At 31.9% G+C, this 16,079-nt stretch overlaps 1 protein-coding gene across 3 annotated transcripts in view; it reads left to right on the plus strand.

Moving 5' to 3' along the window:
• The window catches only part of TNPO1 (transportin 1), an 84,721-nt gene extending 68,722 nt beyond the window's left edge, over positions 1-15,999 (plus strand). For all 3 annotated transcript variants that reach the window (XM_006913129.3, XM_006913130.3, XM_015590409.2), the window contains exons 14-25: positions 165-336; positions 1,561-1,647; positions 2,952-3,059; positions 3,188-3,346; positions 3,427-3,514; positions 5,828-5,926; positions 6,114-6,209; positions 9,026-9,101; positions 9,971-10,070; positions 12,370-12,444; positions 13,293-13,435; positions 15,592-15,999. In XM_006913129.3, the coding sequence (XP_006913191.1) occupies positions 165-336; positions 1,561-1,647; positions 2,952-3,059; positions 3,188-3,346; positions 3,427-3,514; positions 5,828-5,926; positions 6,114-6,209; positions 9,026-9,101; positions 9,971-10,070; positions 12,370-12,444; positions 13,293-13,400 (1,168 nt within the window). In that variant the 3' untranslated portion in view covers positions 13,401-13,435; positions 15,592-15,999. The remainder of the gene's footprint in view (positions 1-164; positions 337-1,560; positions 1,648-2,951; positions 3,060-3,187; positions 3,347-3,426; positions 3,515-5,827; positions 5,927-6,113; positions 6,210-9,025; positions 9,102-9,970; positions 10,071-12,369; positions 12,445-13,292; positions 13,436-15,591) is intronic.
• Positions 16,000-16,079: the final 80 nt, after the last annotated feature.

Consider the following 16,079-nt stretch of genomic DNA (forward strand, 5'->3'; position numbering starts at 1 on the left):
GAGAAATGGGAAAGAAATAAAAATACGCATCTGATGTGGTACAGTAAGGAGATAGACATTTAAAATGTAAATAGATAATCTATAGACTATAGACTTCATTTTCTATCTCTATTATAAAATATTCCTTTTCTACAACAACAGTATTCTCTCATTTTTAATTACAGTGCCTTTGCTACCCTTGAAGAGGAGGCTTGTACAGAACTTGTTCCTTACCTTGCTTATATACTTGATACCTTGGTCTTCGCATTTAGTAAATATCAGCATAAGAACCTGCTCATTCTTTATGATGCCATAGGAACGTTAGCAGATTCAGTAGGACATCATTTAAACAAACCAGTAAGTGTTTATGATTATTATGAAAAAAATATGTGGCATAGTTACAATCAATAGATTAACATATATTTGGAAATTAAAATGTTTTGGGAGATGTGAACACTTAATGTTTACTACTTGAAGAATGTAGATCTTAAAAAGGCAGCAAGTGTATTCACCTTTTAAATAGTATTTAAAAAATAAATATGTGCTTACTGTGGAAATTACAGCAGCGTCTTACATGAAAGCAAACACTTTGTAGAGTGACTAAAGGAAAAGAGATAAAGGTTTTATACTCTGGATTTCAACTCTTCCTTAATTCCAAGTATTTTTGTATCTACTACTTAGTAAACATCGTAGCTTTAGAGTACCACACCTAGACATCTGTTTTCTCACAAGAACTTTTATGGAGAATACACTAGAGAAAATTAGAAATCGGTAATAGGTGAAAAATGCTAAGTAGTGGTACAGAACTATGGCTAGGGAGCCAAACTCTCTAGTAGTGCTCAGAGTAGAAGAGGATAGAATTGGATTTATAATATTAGAACTTTAATATAGTTCAAAATTCCCTGCTAAATAATAGATTTTGTTTATGATTGCTACATGAAAAATCTTAAATTGTCTGTGTTTTAAGTTATACTTAAAACTTGATGCGGGACACTTGGTTTGTGGGTTTGCTTTGATGTTGTTTGGTTTTTTGGTGGGGCTGGGAGTGTTTTTCTGAATGTCTTAGACCAGACCTTTTAGAATCTGTGCCCCTTGTTTACATGATTACTATGTTGATTTGCTCAGTTTTATGGATTCTTTGGTTTAAACAAGGACACTTAAATGATTATGAAATCTTTTTCTACAAATGCCTCTGTAAGAAGTTTACCTGTCATTTATAATGCACTATACAACAAGAGCTATGTTACATGTCATAGGCCCCAGGACTAAAAAAAAAATCAGCCACGAGAGAGTAAAACTTATACATATCATTACAGGTTGTGATCAAGTAATTTTTATGTAATGGTATATTTGTATACATTTTGTTTCATAAAGGATATAAGATGATTTAAAAATAAAACAAGGTCATATAAATTAAAAGATAGGCAAAAATAAAATTTAAATGTACAAAGAATGAGTCTAAAGTGTATTCTGTAATGATTTTACACAATTACTCTAAATGGACTTTAATTTTCATAGACTGAAAATGGACTGTTTACATATGATAGTGGAGCTTTTTGTGTTTTTCATCATTATAAATAGGAATATATTCAGATGCTAATGCCTCCACTGATCCAGAAATGGAACATGTTAAAGGATGAAGATAAAGATCTCTTCCCTTTACTTGAGGTATGCCAAGCTGGTAACATTTAATTTAGCAGTGTGTTTCATCAGGAATACATGTCCAAATCTAAAATGAGCATATGTAAGTTAAATAAAAGTGTTAATACATCTATATTCTGAATCATTTCTGTTAAAATGCTGAATAAATATGTTACTTCTCATTAATTATGATACATCTATAATAAGAAATGCTATTAAGTAGGAAAAGCGTAGTGGAACTGTTAGGCTTTTTTTTCTTAAAAGTAGCCTGTTAAGGATTATATTATACATGTTTTCTAACCTGCTCTTCTTAATTGATAATAAATTATCTTGGAGATCTTTCTATAGCAGTATATGTACATTTATCTCTAACCACATTTCTTAGTATAGATATATAGCTATACCATCATTAATACACAGTTGACCCTTCAACAGCACAGGTTAGAACTGCATGGGTTTACTTAGGTGCAGGTTTTTTTCAATAAATACCTCTACTGTTTTCAATCCACATTTGGAAGTCCATGGAAGTGGAGGGCTGACTAAATGCATTGATCTTCCCCATTTTATGTTGGGGACATGAGCATTCTAGGATTTTGGTATCTGTGAGAGTGTCCTAGAACCAATCTCCCAGAGACCAAGGGTCAACTTAAGTTTTCTGGGAGAGTAAAGTTATTCTGTGGATTTTTGACTGCATGTGGAGGGAGCAGTTCCCCTAACTCCTGCATAGTTAAGGGTCAACTATAGTTTAAATTTTTATATATTATCTATCATATATAGACAAATATATGTATAATATGAAAATAACATTGAGACTTGTTGCTAATAAGGAGAGACTTCACTTTATACCTTTTCCATCTAGTTTGAAGTTTTTTTCCATTTATACTAAATACATCTTTTTAACCAAAGACATTTTATATGATAAATAACTGAACACTATCCAATGTGGTAACTTAAACCTAAATGAATTGATATTGGTAGAGCCAATTCATACATTGTCATTCTTGTTCCCCCGTCATCTCAGGTGTTACCACTTTTGCTATGGGTTGTCCCTAGCCAGAGAAGTAAATATTTCTGTTAGCAAGAGCAATGGCTAATTCTGGACCCAATAAAACAGAAATTATTATAGCTAAATATGAGGAAACCTCCCTGACCATCTGGCAAACTTACAGCAATGAGTGGCATCCAAAGGAGAAGTTTAAAAGATAAACTTGCTACTGTAGTCTAGTAGAGTAGGCACATAAATGATCAGGATGTTAATGAATACTCTTTTCAAGCATTTATCATAATGTTAAGTATACTCAAATTTTACACGCATACTTTATTCTTCCTAGTGCCTATCTTCAGTTGCCACAGCTCTGCAGTCTGGCTTCCTTCCATACTGTGAACCTGTGTATCAGCGTTGTGTAAACCTAGTACAGAAGACTCTTGCACAAGCCATGGTATTTTTTTAAGTTTTTATCTCTTTCCCAAAAAAAACATAAGCATTTTTCTAAGGATAGGCATATGTATACAAACTTTCCAGTAATTAATTCAAAGTAAGTTTTTGAAAAATTGTGTTTAATTTCAGCTGAACAATGCCCAACCAGATCAATATGAGGCTCCAGATAAAGATTTTATGATAGTGGCTCTTGATTTGCTCAGTGGCCTGGCAGAAGGACTCGGAGGCAACATTGAACAACTGGTAGCCCGAAGTAACATTCTAACACTAATGTATCAGTGCATGCAGGTAAGACTTGTTAATTTCAAATGAATTGAAACCTGATTCTCTGTGTCACATTGGGATTAATTTCTTCTTCTTTCTTGTAGGATAAAATGCCAGAAGTTCGACAGAGTTCCTTCGCCTTGTTAGGTGACCTGACAAAAGCTTGCTTTCAGCATGTTAAGCCTTGTATAGGTATGAATATTTTTTACTGCTGTGATGTGATTTTTAACATTATTTTCATATCAGCTATTTTAAGTATTAAAATATGTGATTTCATTGGCATTCCAACATTTGTAAATGTATATTTGACTGGTTAAAGCAGCTCTGATGGCAGCAAGCAGGATGGGAACTCCTCCTGTTCTTTGTTTCTCGAACTCACTATCACTTCAGCAGCTTGTTAGTCACTCATGGCTGGAGAAAAGTTGAAAAGTATTAATTTAGTATAAAGGATATGCCTGCCTTTGAAGGCTTGGGGACTATATGCCCATGCACGGATACTTTGAATAACCTCTTTTTTTAAGCAGTAGAGGTACCCAGAAGTAATCAGGTTTTCTTATGCTAAATCAGATTCAGATATCATAGAAAACTCTTCAAATAATTTACTTTAAAAGTATAATGGTTTGTTTCTGTTGTAAAATCATAGCATTTGTGTTAGCCTTCTGTGAAGATAATAAGGGATTCCTTGAATAATATAACTTAAATTGCTATCAAACCCATGGATTAAATGGGGTTTTGTTGATTTTTCTGTTCATTTCTATATCCCATCATTTCGGATGATAGTTGTTTATACTACATGATTTAATAAACCTTTGTTTAGAACATTGACCTTAAAAGTATTTTCATTTGATATAGATGCACTTTGCGATTTTCTTTTCCAGTTTTATTGAGATGTAATTGATATAAGTTTAAGGTATGCAACATAATGATTTGATATGTTGTATACCTTGTGTATATATTGTGAAATGATTGCCAAAGTTTAGATAACATCCTTCATCTCACGTATTTACAAAGATTTTTTTCTTGTGATGAGAACTTTTAAGATGTGTTCTTAGCAACTTTAAAATATACATTATAGTATTGTTAACTATAGCCATCATGTTGTACATTACGTCCCCAGAACTTATTTTTTATAACTTGAAATTTATAGTTTTTGACTATGTTCGCCTAGTTCCCAGTTGTACTTTGAATAATAACTACACTTCTAAACTTTGAGTAATAACATTAATTATGTATTAAAATAAACCATTAAGTTCAGTCCTAACTATTCTAAATGAAAGTGTGGTGCATTTCTGTTTTTATGTAAAGCTTGGTCTTTACATAAATATTTACCAGCTAATTTAATTTTTATGAGTTTAAAGTTATACGGAAGGATTTTGTTTATGACTTTATGTAGATCATGTGTACATTCTTTAGGGTGTACACAGAGTCTAGTTTTCTCTTTTTTTTATGTTATCAACCATGGTGATTACTTTCTAGATTAGTGATTCTCAACCAAGGCAATATTGTGTGCCACGCGCCCTGCCCTCCCCGCCTCCAAGAACATTTGGTCACATCTGGAGACATTTTGTTTAACACTAGGCATGTATTACTGGTATAGTATATAGAGGAAAAGGATGTTGCTCAACATCCTACAATGCACAAGACAGACCCCCACGACAGAATGAGCTGGTCCAAATTATCTATAGCTAAAGTTGAGAAACCCTGGTTTTAGACCCACTAATTTATTGGGGGTTAAAAAAATGATAATACTCTAAATCTTCACTTAACAGTGAGAATACATATATAGACATTTTCCATATCAATAAATTATTACTCTTGAGGTACAAATCGTATAGATAGACGAGGCAGGATAATTAGTGGTTCTCTTTACCAGTTTTCAAAATAATGAATTGATTCCCAGCATCCTTCATAGATATCTATATTATGTTTCAGAATTTAGGTTTTTGAGTGTCAGTATGAACTCAACAATACTCAAATTGTCCTATTTGCAGGCAGTGGGAGCTTTAGTTGGTTCCTGAGTCCATTCATGTTAGTTTGGTAATTTCTTTTCCTTTTCTGAGAGCCCTCATTCATTCCTTTTAAATGGAGAATTATATTGAGAGACCACAATCTGAGCACTATGGTAAAAGTTATTTTAAAAACCAAAGTCATTGATTTAAAACAATATTTTGTGTGTGTGAAAAACTAGCTTTGAAGAAAGTCCTATTGTATCGTGTTTTCCTCACTTTTAATTTGATTTTTCTGTCTGATGAGAGGATTATCTGACCAACTCCTTTTTAATAATACCTGAAATATACCAAAACTTATTTTTCCTGGTCTGCTTTATATGAGAGTTCAGATATTGCCTCCTTCAATTACTTAAGATAAATATTACCAACATCTTTAAAATACTGCTATTTCTTGGCTATATTTCAGTTTCCATCTAGTAGGTTGTCTTTAAAGTATAGTTCACTGCCATTGATAAGTTTACTACATAGTTTTTTAAAACATTTTTTTTTTTTGTAGCTGATTTCATGCCAATATTGGGAACCAACCTAAATCCAGAGTTCATTTCAGTCTGCAATAATGCCACATGGGCAATTGGAGAAATCTCCATTCAAATGGGTAAGATTTTTCTCTTCTTTAATAGTATAAAGTTTTAGATGCCTTAATATTTTTGTAATTGCCTTTTTTTAAAATAAATGAGCTTTATATATTTATAAATAGTTTATGTCACAGTTAATAAAAAGAGCAAAACTGATATTTTAACATTTCAAATTTTTCTTTTGTTTTTCTCTTGGGGATGATCTAGGTATAGAGATGCAGCCTTATATTCCTATGGTGTTGCACCAGCTTGTAGAAATCATTAACAGACCCAACACACCAAAGACGTTGTTAGAGAATACAGGTACCATATGACTGAACTGTTTTGGTGAAGAGAAAATTACTTGACTTTTAATTTTAAGTTAAGATGCGTAGAGAAACCAAAGCTAGTTTTAGAAACTCAGTTTTTTAACAGCTATTTTGGATTCTGAGCAGTGAAATGTTCTGTTTTAGCTGTATTCCATAACTAGTTTTCAGAAACTTTCAAAAAACACTTCTCCCCTATTGTAGTGTTTCAGTACTCCCAAAAATGAACCCCAGCTAAAATAACTATTGAACAATATAAATTTTACATCAATTCAGAGAGTAACTGAGAGCTGGGAAGTAATGATTTTTTTTAATCTGTAAAAATGTGGCCAAGGATAGATAGCGTAGTGGCTAATTGGTTTACAACGGCACATACGTATTTTCTATTTCATTGTATCTTTTCCTGCAAATTGGGAATTTAAGCAGTACTCAGTACCTTGTGGGATTTTTATTCAGGAGGCTTGTTTCTCTTTTGCATTTACAGAGAGCATGTTTAAAGAGTACCTTCCATACTATAGAACACATTTCAGGGTGATTTCTTTCCACCCTCTTCAATTTTTGCTAACGATGATAAAAGTTGTAAATTTTCTCTTCAGTCATGCACATTTCTTTATATACTAAGATAATTCTATTCATAGTCAATGAGAGTCTTACTAAACTGGACAAAGATTAAGGTTTTTTTTAATATGAAAATTTGTTTCAAAGGCATTTTAATTTTGTATTTTTTAGTTAGGAAGTTTTTTGTAGCCTAATGTGATTAAAATTGATGTTTATTGGTATGGAAGGAAATCTTTTAATTGTGAAACAGTTATTGGCTGTTTGGCTGTATGGGTACTGTTTATATCATCAAGTCAATTAGATATTCTTGCTTAAAAGTATAAAAATGTGTGTATAGGATCGTTATGAAATCTTGTCAGGTTTTTTCTCTTTAGAATGCAGTACCTATACATGACATTCAGATTTAGAACACTTGTTTATTATAAAATTACTATTGAACCTAAAGAAACTTCCTGGTTATTTTTAAATGTGAATGCATAATTGCAAATAAATGTTGAGTGTAATGTATTTTAAAGTTTCTTGTGGGATATCAGTTGGTGATTTGTTCTAATTGGCTTTATCTATAAGATTATCTTCTAAGTATGATTCTACCCTAAGTAAATCAAAAGGTAATTGATAATACCCTTCAAATTGATGTACTGAATTGATGTGATTGAAAAACACACTTGGTATTCACTGGATTACTCTTACTACAAGTGGCTGCAGAAAATGTTTCCTTTATTTGTTAAAACTCAAAAGGGGCGGGGGGAGTAATTAATAAGTAAAGTCATTGTCAATGGCTAATTCTATAGATTTTAGCAACTTAATTACTGTTATCTTAATATTTCATAAAGCCAATTCTTTAGTGTGTGCAGTTATTTGCTTTTTTCAAATTAGTATATCCTACACTGAACTTTTTCAATGGACCATCATCTGCTTTATCGCATGTTTCATTGGATTGTTCATACTTGCCTGTTTAATGAGAATGTTGCATAGTTTGTGTCTTTTGAGCATAGGTTTTCTTTCTCTTGCTTCATATGAATCTGCTGGATTTTAGTATTATCTGTGTAGTTTGCTTCAAGTAATCCTAAAACATTTTTCTTTACCCCCCCACCCCCACCCTTTTTTTATGAAAGGTTAACCTGTAAGTTTTTGAGAGAACACCATTACATTAAAGCACCTCATGGTTTGTTTTCTGTTTGTATTTTTTTTTCCCGTTGTGTATAAATGTATTTATATGTATGTACCTTTGAATTGCAGAATGCAGTTTTGAGTTGCACTTGTTTTATTAGCTCTTTGTAAGTTTCAGGACTTCCTGAATTTTGATGGCGAATGTGTTTAATTCCCATTTTAAATAAAATATTAGCTTGTAATCGGTATAATGTATTAACTATTTTTGTGCTATGCCTTTTATAGCAAAAACCGAATATTTGTTTATTCCTTTGGTCCACATATCATATGTCATTACAGTGGACTGTCTAAATTTCCTTTTTGTCAAATATGGTATGAAATTAGTAGACTATTACTGCTGAGTTGTAATCACCATTAGAAGGTTTTTGGAATGAGATTTGACATAGCACAGCAATTTTCCAGTCCATTCAGTGTGTACCATAACTCCCGAAGTTTTTAACAGTTGATTATGATAGCAGGCAACAAATGGTCCACTGGTTTGATTTGGAAATGTTGACAAACAAAAAAACTTTACCAAAATTTGGATTAAATTCCTAGATAATTTTCAATGAATAACAATCACTTATAAAAAGGTTGTGGAGAAATGAGAAATTTTAACTGTTTTAACTTCTTAGACGTGTGCTTGAGTAGATTATTCAGAAATGTAATCATTCACATTTACTAATATTTCTTGGGGAAAAAACATAGATTTCATTACTCTGAAATTTCAACTGTCTTTGAATGAAAAACTTCTAAATCATCCACTTAATCGCTCATCTTTTTATTAACTGAAAACGGTATATTGATACTTCATTGAGCGAGAAAAGCAATTCATCATGGTTTTTGGTGTTCTCTCAATCTAAAGTTTTTTCAATTCCTTTTGTTTTTCCTTTTTTAAGAGTATGCCATATATGTTGCTGCCCCTTATTTTAGGGGGTGGTAATAAACAGCACTGGTGAAATCTTATGTTTATTATCATACACAAATTCTGTTGGTTTCTGTTTCTGAGTTATTTGTTGTTTTTTCTTTATTTTTTCTCCTTCCCCCTCATTTGCTCATGTCTTGGTTGGCGTTTGGTGGTGTATAACCGTGATTGCGTTACCTTAGCAATAACAATTGGTCGTCTTGGTTACGTTTGTCCTCAAGAGGTGGCCCCCATGCTACAGCAGTTTATAAGACCCTGGTGTGTATTATTCAATCTTTTTTTTTTAATTCATTTTTCTTCACTCTTTCTTTCTCTTTCTATCTCACTTTTAGATATATTTTCAGTTGGTTACAAAATCACAATCCTTAATCATTGCCAACCATGTGACTAATCTTGTCCTATCAGGTTTGTGAGGTTTTCAGTAGCATCGTCATGTATATTTATTTTATGTTGTGGCTAACGACTAATTGATGCATGGGATAAGATTGTCACATGCTTGCTGTGTTAAAAAGCTTGATTATACATAAAAAAGCATTTAAATATCCACCAGTAAATTAAAGATGCATGCAAATTCTATAAATTTAGGTTTTTGCATTATGTTTCTTTTTTAGAATTAATTTGGAAACTTGGATTGCATTAAGAAATACATGTTTAAATTTGTTATGTATAAAAATCTTATTTGCTTGTTAATGTAAAAGTTAAACATCTACACCATAAGTTCTATAATAATAGTTTATATTGTGGCAGTATATCCTATGTTCTGCTTCTTTCAATTGATAATCTTTCAATTCAAGTCATTTTTAGTAGTGTTTAATGGAATACAAGTCATAATACAGTTTTTAAAATAAGTAATTTACTCTTGGCTCAAGCTCATTAATAGTTTAAATGGGAGATTAAAATCAATTGTCCATTTCATAGATGAAATCTATTAATAAGAAAATGTGAATTTCAGGGCTTTCATTATATTGAGATTAGATGGGCCCACATACAGGAAGTGTGAGAAACTTGATGAAAAGTCTTTGACTATAAACATACTGTGGTGCTTATTCCATTAAATACTGTTCATTAGTATTGTAATTGAACCTGCCTTTTACTTAAATGCTAAACTCAGTTCTATAATTCAATAGGTGCACCTCTCTGAGAAACATAAGGGACAATGAGGAAAAGGATTCGGCATTTCGTGGGATTTGTACCATGATCAGTGTGAATCCCAGTGGAGTAATCCAAGTAAGATGTTTACAGAGATTTGTTTTTACAATGAAACTTTAAAGAGGGAAATATTTGAACATTTTAATTATAAAAATATTACATATATTACATATTTTTTCAAAGATACTCTAACAAATTATATATTTAAAATATGTATTTTTTAATATCTTGAAACATTAGTGCTTGATTTTTATTTCCTACATCTTTTTATCATGAAATATGGTAATAGCAGATTGGAAGAATAAAATTTTATTCTTGTATTGAATTAAGCCAGAGTTTCTTTTATTCACATTTAGACCTCATTTATTTACTTTGTATGTATTTCCCATTTCTAAATAATAATTCGTTGAGTTCAAGGATATATGCACTTAAGAGAGTGACCAAATACTAGGGTACTCTTTCTATAACTTAGAAACTCAGTGGTGACTAAAATAAAATACTGAATCAGTCGTTGAAACTGCTTTGATTTTGAGAGCTTATGATTTGTTCGTCTTTATTTTGTTTCCTGTCTTAGTTCGTATTATATTGAGCATTTTTAAAAAATTATTTGCCAATGATTTCAAGCATGAGTCTGATCAGACCTCTGGACCCAACCGCCAATTTGCAAGACACAAAACAAACATTTTGATCGACACCATGTATATGAAATCAAAATACAAACTATGAGAGTCTAAGTTAAATGCCCTGAGTTCCTCAACAGATAAATTGTAAATAAAGTATGGGTGGAGTTTTCAAGAAAATAACCTTTCACTTTCAAGAGATGGGTGCTTCAGACATTTTTTAATTGAGATGTTTTGGTGTTTCCTGTCCTGTATTACTTAACTGTGTTTTTTTAATTAAGGTTTAGAAAAACATACATTACCAGCTTATAAAATTCAGTTTGATATAAGTGATAGGCTTCGAAAACTTACAAATTAGAACAAGAAAAAAAACTTTTGATTAATTTCACATTTGTAAAACATTAATGACTTACTATTAAAACAAGTTAGTACTGTCTTTAGAGATGGTCTCTAATTGCAGAAGAACCTCCTATCATTAAGTTTCTTTCAATATTTAAGATCTTGTGTCAACTTAAATGTGTTTTAGGGACATATGATGTATACTATGTTAAAAAGGAGCATTTTTCCACCGGGATTTTAGTTGGGCTTTTTCTTTTTTTGAATTAATATTCAAAGTAACATATGCAAATATAGTCAAGAAATCACTACCAGTTTAAGAATTGTAGAAATTTCTACTTTTTACATATGTATTTGGATATGTTTAAAAGAAAATGTCGTTTTATTTTTTATGTTTTAATTTTTATTCACAAGTTCTAGACATGTGTGTATTTAAGTTTTTAACATTAGACTGATATTTGGAAGACATAACATAATTTGAATAAACCATGAACTTTGGGAGCATGGGATTTTTTTTTGCTTAAATATGTGTTTTATACACATACTTTAGTATTAGTAAGTTTTGAAATTAGATTTTCTGAATATAATAGTAAAATTGAAAGTAGTTGACATGTCAGAGCATCAGCAATACCTTGACTGTTGTCTGTTGGATTTTTGTTTCAGCATGATAGTCAATATTTAAAAATACTTTAATGAAATATTTAAAGCATATGCCTGTTGTCACCTTATTATAGTCAGAATAACCTGATTATCTTTTAAATAATTGTCTGAGCATTGGGTCTGTCATTCTTTTTTGTTTGAGTTTTGTTCTTTTTTGTTTGAGGCATTGGGTTGGATTGGATTGAGTTTGGTGTTATTTGTAACTACATAATTAGTTTTACTTCTAACTTTTGGTCATTGCATTTAAGTTTCTATCTTAATATGGGTCTTCAAATTTAAATTTATTAATTCCTATGCTTTACGTTAAGCTTACTTGGTATATACTTTTAACTAACTTTAAATTATTTTTAGGCTAGACATAACTGTAAGATTTTAGATTTATATAATCCTTTAATATGGTAAATGAAAGTTTTTTAATTGATGCTCATTTGGTGCTTTGAGTCCATTCTTGTTGGTGCTAAATGTTTACTAGACTGGGGTTTTGTTTTGTGATACAAAATAAAATACAAAAGAGCATTAAATTCCAGTATAAACTTAATGTGTAGAGGTTCCTTTATGGTGCAGCAATAGGGACAACCATTAACTAATCACTATAATTTTTATAATCATTTTAAAATCACTGTCATTTTTATAATCATTGATATATTTTTTAATTTTTAGCTAAGATTCTATCATGATATATACTCTGAAGTTTACATATATTTTTCAATGTGTTTGACAAATATAATATCAATCTAAGATGTATTTCTTGCTTGTTACAGGATTTTATATTTTTTTGTGATGCTGTTGCATCATGGATTAACCCAAAAGATGATCTGAGGGACATGTTCTGTAAGGTAACTAAAAAGTCTTTATGATGTACACCTTGGGACTGTTGACAGTCCTAGTCAGAAAGTTTAAATTTTTTTTATATTTCATATGAAACTTAGACTCTTCATATCAATATTGGTAGACTAATCTTTGTTCTTGGTAAAGAAAAGGAAATTTGGCTTAATCTTTCTTTAAGATACAGCATTGACTCTGTATCAATAGAGCATGTACTTTGAAAATATTTTCTCAAGCAATACCACTGATTCATGTGGTCCCATTATCCCACCTTTGCACATTAACCAATTGAGATTTTGAATATAAAATATTGAACAAAGTAAATCTTAAGTGGTTCTCCACAGGCATTAAGCCTATATAGTTCTTTGTTTCAGTAGCGCCCACCCCCCACTGCCTTCCTTTTGATTAACTCTAGTCACCACTTAACCATAACAAAATAAGAAGTAAAATGCTGTTATTTGAATCACCTAGTATTAAAATTAGTGAACTATAGTTGCAACCATGAACCCAAAACCCTGTATGTTTCCTACTTGAAAAAACTTAGTATGGCATAGAAAGTTTATTTCTTGGGTGAATTCTATATTTTTTTGTTTTTCATAAGTGTTATGTCAGAGATTACTTAGAGTACACCTGTTACTAGGACACTTGCTGAAATCTAAACTTCTCAAAACAAAGTTTAGCATATTCAGTGAAGTGCCTTTAAGGCATGAAATGGTATAGAATCCAACAAAGTTTGAAATTACTTTAAAGTGGATAAAATTTTGGAATAATAAAATCAGTAGTATTTGATTTCAGAAGCTGTGCAGATCTGATTTTGTTGTTGTTATCGCTAAATTAATGATTTTTTCACTCTTTGCAGATCCTTCATGGATTTAAAAATCAAGTTGGGGATGAAAATTGGAGGCGTTTCTCTGACCAGTTTCCGCCTCCATTAAAAGAGCGTCTTGCAGCTTTTTATGGTGTTTAACCTCATAAACTTAAGCTGCAGTCCCATAATTAGGGGTAAGTTGTAAGAAGTTTGGAATTTTTCAGGACGAAGAAACTTAGAACTGCAGTCTGAAACTACTGAATAGAATCAAAGCTATTTGTTGTCTGTAGTGATTGAATAAAATAATCTCATGCTATATTGGACTTTAAAATTATTTAAGTGAATGCTAGAGTTTTTTTTTTTTTTTTTTTTTTTTTTTAAGAGAACAATCAAGCAAGATAAAATGCATGGTTCCACTTTGAATTCTAGATAGAAAGAAATCCAAGCTGGTATGCTGGTTAGATTAGTTAACATTGCTTCAACTATTTCTTTTTTTGCCCTGTAAGAGATCACTAGCATTCACTACAGCAGAGTAGAAATGGTTTAGTTTTAAAGCATGAATTTATAGTCTCTGATATATCAAGAACTTTCTATATAGTGAGCTTCAGGGAAAACCCAAGTAGATTTGGACTGGGTTTGGGGCTTAGTAGTTAAGAATATTTAATGGTCACTCTTCAACATACATTTTGTTGAGTACCTACTGTATGCTCAGCACTGTTTTAAACTGGGCAGTGAAAAATTCTGTTTGGATTTGGGATGATAAGAGGGGTAAGTCCACTTGGACTCTTGTTTTTGAATTTTTCTGTACATGTTAAGTCAAACTAACAATTCCAGTCTCTTAGCTTCATTTCCTTTATTGAGTTCTTTTGAGGATTAAATGCAGTATTATATGTGATGCCAGAACATAGTATATTGCCTAACACACTAAGTTGGCTCAATAAATGTTAAGAACATGGGCCAGTACAGTGAACCAGGGGTTTTAGTTCTTTAGGTTTTAGACATGACCTGAGACATATTTTACTGGAGGGCCAGAGAATGTACTCCAAATGTGTGTCCAGCAATTGTATAGCAAATTAACTTACCTTTTATGTTGGAGTTTTTAACATCCAGATTGTCTGATTAACCTATAAAACAGTAGAAACAGATTTGCAGCCTCGGGAATGTCTCTGAGTCCTTTGTTGTGTGTTGTCCTACTGTGGTTGTGTCTAAAAGCTGTTTTGTGGCCTTAGCATTTTGGAAAAGTGCTTGAATCACTTATATCATGAGAATGCAATAGATAAGAATGATTTTTAGCATCAAGGGCCAAAAGATTCAACAGTGAGCTAAGTCTTGAACACTTTCATATTTATTACCTTCTGTGGTCTCTCTCATGTCACCAATTATGAATTAACAGTGGTGATCATGTTCTAAGACAAGATACGTAATATTTCTCAGTTTTCTAATTTGAGATAGAAATGGATCAGTATCATTTATTCCTGCCTTTTTTGTACTCCTCTTTTTTCGGAGGCAGAAAAAAGCGGTTGCTTGTACTTCTCCACAGATGGGCTTAATTGCCTCTGTGAATTCACATGAACCTTCATTAATGTCCAAAGTTTGGCATGAGTGGTTAGTAGAGTTTTGTCGTGAATGTTCTACTGTCAGGTACTAGTTACAGTCTCCTAGGAATCTACCTTTATTTCTTAATGTCTTTCTCATCATCAAAACTGCTAGTGTTGAAAAAGTTCGTATCAAGACAATCAAGAATCCTGAGACTATAGGAAATGACCACGTAAAGTAGGTTTGGAAGACAAGTGTTAAAATTTCCTTTTTGATATTTGCTGAATATAGTGACCTTAGTGCAGTGTGAACACCTTTGGTGCCTCTAAGCAAAAACATCAGACAACCAAAAATTATGCTCCTTTATTTTTTGATGGATTGAATTTTTATAGCTTTATATTGGGAAATTGGAAAAAGTATAATGTTTTAATTTTTACTAAAGAAAGTGCTATTAAATTTTGAAGTAAGGCAACTAAATGTGAGAAATAACCAGTTCCCATTGGGGCCCATTGTGCTAAAGGAGGTGAAGAATGAGACTGGTAGCATCCTACAATTTCATCTATATAAAGTGCTACACACCTCTCTGCATGTCCCCGGCTTGGTGTCACTTTTCATATCTAATACAGGAGGTAGTTGAGAGCCATAGGAGAAGGAAACAACTTGATTATCAATGATTATCTTAGGCAATTCATTCAATTTCTCATTTTCTTTAGGTAGAGATAGCATTGTTACTTGATTAATTTTGTCTTCCGCTAGCTTTAAGAGAAACAGTTGTTAAAAGTATAAAATTGTTTTTTTTTTTTCTTTCTTACAGGTCCTTCGGTCTTGGAGACTATGAGGGAGCCTCTGCACCCAGGGAAAATGTTACCCTTTACAGGGGGGAAGGGTAAACCAGTAGGGAATACAGTACTACAATCCCAACCCTACTGGGAGGGGCGGGAGGGAGGTGTTGCCGTCACTGTATTAAGTCGATGTTGGGAAACGTTTTAACATCTGGAGCCTTTGTGGGTGGAAATCTGTCTCCAATTACAACTCTGCACTGGATGTGAAGAAGCAAAAAAAAAAAAAACTGTTCTGTCTACTCACAAAACAGTACATTCTGGAATATTATGGGGAATTATACCAAAACAAGAACCATATAAATGATGCATAGGAATAAGAGAGGAAAATTTCTATAGCGCACAATAAAGGAAACCTAAGAATAGGGGTTACAAACAGTAAAGAAGCTTTTTTTTTTTTTTTTTTTTTATTTTAAGGGTTTTTATAAATTTTCCCACGTGATGGGGCCTTGTTTTTTGCATG

Source organism: Pteropus alecto, unplaced genomic scaffold, assembly GCF_000325575.1.
Source record: "Pteropus alecto unplaced genomic scaffold, ASM32557v1 scaffold20, whole genome shotgun sequence".
Taxonomy (NCBI): Eukaryota; Metazoa; Chordata; class Mammalia; order Chiroptera; family Pteropodidae; genus Pteropus; species Pteropus alecto.